Raw genomic sequence first — 6,675 nt, 5'->3', positions numbered from 1 at the left:
ACAGTGTTTTATTCTTCACTCACCTTTTTTCACTCGGTGTGTTTATAGACCAGCATATATTTAATCATTAGTTATTGTTCATGTCTGACTCTCTTCCAAAGCATGTCAGATGTTGTATCTTTATCCCCTCACCGTCAGCTGGTTGCAGCAGATGGCTGCCCCTCCCTGAGCCTGGTTCTGCCAGAGATTTCTTCCTATTAAAAGAGAGTTTTTCCTTCCCACTTTTGCCAAGTGCTTGCTAATATGGGGGCCATTTGTTTTTTGGGGTTTTCTCTTTTTTATCTTAGGGTCTATACCTTACAATATAAAGCGCCTCAAGTGTAAAATATGCTGCTCAAAAGATTAAAGGAACACTTAAATTACACATTGGATACAGATCAATAAAATATTCAAGTTGAAAATCTGGCCACCCCTGGATGCGCCCCTGGTCTGACCTCATCTGTCAGCCTGTCCATCACCATGGCAACCAAGAAAGGACTCCGATCCAATCCCTGTTTGACTTTTTCTTTAAAGAGAAATTATAGATGAAACTACGACAGCCTGGCAGACACTTAAAATGAACTCGCATGTAATTCGCATGTTTGTGGATATAAAAAAGGGTAAGATTCAATAATATAATAATAACATCCTTATCAAAATCACTGTAAACTACTTTTACTTGGATGATTATTTATTTATTTATAGTTTTAGTAGTTTTGTTTCAGAGCATGATCTCCTGGTCAAGTGACTACTCTTACTATATTTTCACTGAATGCTGAATATGATGAGTGTCATCATCGTCACCATCATCATCAGAACGATAATCTTCCTCATCCCATGACGCCGACCCACACCATATCCGACTCCTCCCCGCCCGAAGCCTGTTGTAAAGATGGCGTCCATCATGGAGGGGCCGCTCAGCAAGTGGACCAACGTCATGAAAGGCTGGCAGTATCGCTGGTTTGTTCTGGACTACAATGCCGGCCTGCTGTCGTACTACACGGTACGTTCATCTCGGCTGTGAATGTCAGCATGTTTGGCTCCGGAGGTTAGACTGTGGAAGTTGTGGCTGGTCGTCAGCAGAAGTGGGAGAGGGGCCTTGTGTTTGTCAGGAGTTGGGAGTCTCAGCTGGCAAAGCGAGGCGAGTCTCTGTTGGCGACGGATGCCTACATTGGCCAATAGCAGCGGCTTTCGAATGCTAACTGACCAATCGGGTGATAGCATTTTTTCCCCCATGCTTCCGCAATTGCGGCTAGCTAGCACAGCTACACGCTAAAAACCCCACAGTTTTCACGTAGAGATAGTTATGGATATTTTAAAATGTCAGGGGAAATGTGTGTGCATGCGTGAGAGACGACCTTTGTTCTGATAGCTAACCAAGCGTTCACTAGTTTCCTTAAAGCCATAAAGCTACACCGCGAAGGCAGAGTGGCTGCTGGTTAGTTACCCTCGCCGGGTTTGTGATCAGTATTTAATGTGGACTGTAAACCAGGCAAAAGTTATAATCGGTGAAAGAATCTGTAGGAAAGAGCAAGTGCCGTCCATTCCTCTGAGAAAGTTAACAAAAATCAATGTACTCTTGTTTACATGGACAGCAATTGACAGAAGGGATATGAACACAGTAATCTGAGCTCTCAGTTAACCGTGACTGCAGTTAGTGTGCTGAATTATAGTCGTCACTATGATAGGAGGAGGTCTGAGAAGAAATCTGCCAACAGGGTCTCAAATAATCCTGATTGGCAGTCCAACATTGTATTGATGGTATGTGTGTTATGTCTTGTGGGTCTTTTATCAGTTTGTTGATTCTCTGTCCAGTATACCCACTACAGTTGTGATCAGGAGTTTACACACAGCTCATTTCCTTAAGAACTTTAAAATACAAGTACTTTGAATTTATCTAGGATTTTCTAATCCACACTGGGCCAAATGTATACATAGTGGCTCGAATATATACATACAACCCGACTAATATTAGTTTAGATGTTTCTTAGTGAGTTGCACCTCGACCAGACACTTTTGGTAACCATCAATAAGCTTCTGGCATAATTGTGGCTGGATATTTTTTAACTCTTGGCAGAATTTGAATACATTTGAACGCATATTGGGGCTACCACCACCATGCTTGACAGTTGGTACAGTGTTCTTAGGTTTGAAAGCTTAACTTTTAGTCCTACAAAAATAAATCTGTAATAGTGGCAAAAATAAAGACCATTGCATCCAAAGAGCTTTTTTTTTTTTTTCTTCATTTGATCATAAAACGTTTCTCAAGAAGCCATTTGGTTTGTCCATGTGAGCCACTGACAATTTCAGTTGAGCTTGAAGGTGTCGACTTTTGAGCAGTGGCTTCTTTCTTGGTCAGCACTTTTATACTTCATGGCAGGCTTGAATCTTGTGTCACTCATCTGAGGGTGAAGTGCTGACAGAACTGAATAATTTGTATTTATATAGTTGTTTGAAATGATGATCTTGGAATCTGCAGTTGTCTACAAATGGCTCAAGTGATTTTCAGAGCTTTCTTCTTAGGTCTTTATTGAGTTTCTCAGACTTTACCATTGTCCTGACTGTCGGTTCATCCAGTGAGTGTCAAAAAAAAATCTTTTTCATCCTGGCAAAGAGAAACCTCCAGTTTAGTGTATCGTGATCACTTATGATACAGAAGTTAACAGGATTTATTCGACAGACACTGTAGAACCTTCAGCCCAACTTATTCCAAGATCAGAGAGAGTGTATGTATGTATTTGAATTACTATGACATTCATGATGAGTGTATGTATTGGCTTTGATTTTGCGCTTTTATACTCTATCTGAGCACTTTTTGCAACATGCCTCATTCACAAGCACACGTTTTTTTTTCTACTGCAGTGCTTTCTATCTAACATTCACACACATTCATACTCTGATGGCTGTATCGGAGAGCAACTTGGGGTTAGTGTCTTGCCCAAGGGTATTTGGCATGCAGACTGGAGCAGCCACATCAAACCATCCAATTAGTAAATGACCTGCACTCCCTCCTGAGCTACAGCCACCCCTACTTCTGACTGTATTTGTATCCCTGTTATGCACATGTCCAAATTTATTCTGAGTGTTATTCATTTCAACAAAAAGTAAGAAACGTAAAACTTTTTCAAAGTAACATGAATTAACATGAATTATTAAACCATGACATCAGTCACATTTTCTGCCATTTACTTTTATTATTTTAGGGGAAATCGTCTCTATTTTTTATAATAAGACTTTTGGAACTTCTGGACTTTTGAAAGTTGTTGGAATTATTGAAATTTCCGAACATAAACATGTAAAAATGTGCTTGCATTTAAATGCACATCCTGTTCTCATACTCAAAATGTTTTGATCCCTGACTCTTTGTTTTATTGATTCACAGTCAAAAGACAAGATGATGCGAGGATCCAGAAGAGGCTGCGTACGACTCAGGGTAGGAGTCTCAAACCCTTCCTCTTCATGATAGTTTCCCTTAAATGTATCCTGTGCATCCTTGCTTACCTGCTTTACCTTTGTTTCTGGACGTGCGTGTGTGGTTATCTGACAGGATTTGGTTTGACGGTGCAGTCTCTGTTTGTTGACATAGTTTGACGAGTTTCACATTCTCATAAATCTGCTGCTACGTTCCAGTGAAGCATTTCTCCTTTTCTGTGTACTTTCAGTTTTGGCTGCTGTCCACTAGATAGCAGCAGTTGTCATACTTGTGTGTGTTTGTTTCTTCTTCATAACTAGAGCCTTGAAAGAATGAGCTTTCATTTTATAATTGTGAATGTCTAAAGACATGAAGGATAAAAAGCAGAACTATATCTATTGACCAATATTGACACAATTTATTCTTCCTTCTCTGGGAGGTGAATTGTTATGTTAATGCTTTCAGCTAAACTCTCAAAGTGAAAAGAAAGTGTCTAGTTTCTTTTTGCTCATTGTGCTAGTTTGCTGCGTTTGAAAGTAAACCTGTTTGTCTTTGGCTTGTGAATTCACTGTATGTTCTAACATGACTTAACTGGGATTAAAGGTTGAGTTGAAGTAAACTTTCCACACTAGAGACGAGGGAGGAGGTTGTTGATGTGTATTGTGACCAAAACAGAGCTTCTTAGTCTGGCCTTGTTGTCCTTATCTACATACCCATTTTTATACACTTTTAACCTTTAGACTTCCTGGAAGCTGCACATCAACATATCATGTTTCTTGTGTTTTCAGTTGACGTAAAAAAATAGGGGAAAGTTGATTATTTTAAAAATAAGCACTCACTATTTTAGCCAGATAGGACCGAAAGGAGGAAGTATCTTGTGAAACTACCTGTATAGAGGATCCAGTTTCATGTACTTGTATGTATTCGTGCAGTAATGGTGAATGAGACTGTTCAGGGTTTAATCTGATTGCTTTCTACAAACTCTTAATGAGTCACTCTGCTTTGACATGTCTAAAATAACAGTAAAGTCATATTCTCCAATGTCGCATTATACTGGTTGAAGTGAATTTTCCTTCAATTGAATATTCAGTGGTTATGCAGTGAAAGTCAACATTATTCTGTGATAATGAAATCGCAGTCAACGTACATGATGTCGTTTGTTTTTTAAATTTTAATCAGACAGGATGTAGGAGAGTGCATCCCCATCCTGAACTGTGCTAATGCTATCAACACACTTCATGACTGGGTTGCATTATCCTGATTGATTATTTGGTCAATACCCTCTCACTCCACAAAGTCCTCAATCGTGAGACAATCGCTGGTGCTATTTTTATAAAAAGAGAAGCACTACGTCAGTTGGGTTGGTCTTTTCTGGTTGCAGGAGGAGTAGACTACCTGTGAAAAACACCCTGTCCAAACCCAATGGTGACTGCAGTTTAGTACATTTACGTCATTAAATTAATTAAACCCTTGTCAACAAAGTCATTGGTGTGGCTGCGTTTTATTAACCCTTAGGTCCAAAATGTTGAGCAACGCTTTGTAGTTTTAATATCACGACCAACATGTTCTTAAATCTAAAAACTGTCAGACAGCCTCTCTGGCTGGATGTTGTGCCCAGTTTTGTGTTTACTGATATAGACTTTCATACAGTATGTTTATATATTTGGTTTAACAGTAACTGTATGATGGCAGGAGTTTTCCATGTCTACATACATTCACTGGCCACTTCATTAGTTACACCTTGCTGATTGCACCTCTTATCTTTCAACAAGGAGCTCGAAATATTCCTAATAGCGCCAAATCACAACAACTGTTACTTTAAGGTTCTTTATACAGTGGCGTAAAGACTTTGCAATATTTGGGAGAAACAGGGAGAAACCTCTGGCTCAGGGAGGGGCATCCATCTGACCGGTGGGGGTGAGGGGAAGAAGAAAAGAAAAAGGACAAGATGGAAGAAACTGTGGGAGAAAGAAGACACATGTTCATGATATGCTGCAGTGGTATATGAGCATCTGTCGAGTGGAGAAAAATGCTCGATGCATTGCTGGAAATCCTGTTCAAGCCTTAAGAACAACAAGTCAGCATTCATTCTGAGAGTGAAGTGCTCTGTTAGGCTAATATGATACTATAAGGTATTTAAGATATGATAGGGTCTGATCTTTGTATGGGAGGAAATTTAAATTTAACTGGGAACCAATAAAGAAAAGTTAGTATGGGAGAAATATGGTCTCTCGTTCGTGTGCCTGTCAGCACTCTTGCTGCAGGACTTTGGACCAACCGAAGGCTTTTATAGGATATTTTAGAACAACTTGATAAAAATGAATTATAGTAGTCACTGTTGAAGAAATGAATGCATCACTTAGTTTTTCAGCGTCACTCTGAGATTAAATATTTTTAAATTTTAGAGATTTTTTACTGTTGAAAGAAAGCAATCCTACATGTTTGTTTAATATACGCGTTCAAGGATCTGATCAAAAATGACTCCATGATTTTATACACTGTTACTGGAGGCTAATGTGATGCCATCCAGGATAAGTATCTCATTAGGCAACATGTTTTTACGATTTTTACAGCCAAATATAGTCTGAATAACTCTACTACTCTCTGTTAGTGGCTTAGTGATATAATTACAGCTGCATTAAAAGTGTGTGGGACGTAGCCTGTTAGTAAATCGATCGTCTTTGACGTAGTAGCATTAATCCATGATAAGACCTCTCTAGATGGGCTTGCAGGGATTCTAATAAACATGTTGATGTGTAAGAAATTATTGAAGTTGGTTTGAAAAGGTTGGTTTTAATATCAGCAGTTACTACAGTTGCTGTATTTACTGTATATGCCTGTGCTATGGATGTAAATGTTTCTTTCTTTAATGGTTAAAAAAATATATTTGTAAATCCATTAATTAAGTAATTACTAGTTTAAGTTAAAGGAATATTCAGCTCAGCAGAGCTCTGACTGTTTGTTAGCTTGGCCTACATTAATGCCAAGAAACCTGCCATTGTTCTTATTTTCTTTAATTCTTTAGTGATAAATGTTGAGATCCTAGTTTGTGAAGAACTTTTTTATAGACCAAAAAATGATTGGTTTCCAGGCCAAAGCTGCACATTTGAGTTATGCCAGAGAAGTTGTTGCCATCTTTTTTTTTTTTTTTTTTTTTAGAGGAACAACAGTGTCCCAGGTCGTGCGCAGTGAGGATGGAAGTGTATTAAGAGATAATCAGCCTCTATGAAAATCAAGTTTTGGTAGCTGTTCTGCATTGAGTTGCTATATGGTATGAAGAACAT

At 38.8% G+C, this 6,675-nt stretch overlaps 1 protein-coding gene across 4 annotated transcripts in view; it reads left to right on the top strand.

Annotated features, from left to right (window-relative positions):
• The first annotated feature begins 502 nt into the window (after window positions 1-502).
• osbpl9 (oxysterol binding protein-like 9) overlaps window positions 503-6,675 on the top strand; it is a 37,649-nt gene continuing 31,476 nt past the window's right edge. Inside the window, exons 1-3 of one of the 4 annotated variants that reach the window (XM_031743405.2) lie at window positions 503-599; window positions 796-982; window positions 3,362-3,412. In XM_031743405.2, the coding sequence (XP_031599265.1) occupies window positions 872-982; window positions 3,362-3,412 (162 nt within the window). In that variant the 5' untranslated portion in view covers window positions 503-599; window positions 796-871. Of the gene's footprint in view, window positions 600-684; window positions 983-3,361; window positions 3,413-6,675 lie in introns of all 4 variants that reach the window. The other 3 variants (XM_039607014.1, XM_039607015.1, XM_039607013.1) reach the window with 3 other exon arrangements.

The sequence above is a fragment of the Oreochromis aureus genome, linkage group 23, assembly GCF_013358895.1.
Source record: "Oreochromis aureus strain Israel breed Guangdong linkage group 23, ZZ_aureus, whole genome shotgun sequence".
Classification (NCBI taxonomy): Eukaryota; Metazoa; Chordata; class Actinopteri; order Cichliformes; family Cichlidae; genus Oreochromis; species Oreochromis aureus.
The sequence above is the reverse complement of the archived record's forward strand: the minus strand, read 5'-3'. Positions and strand labels throughout refer to the sequence as shown.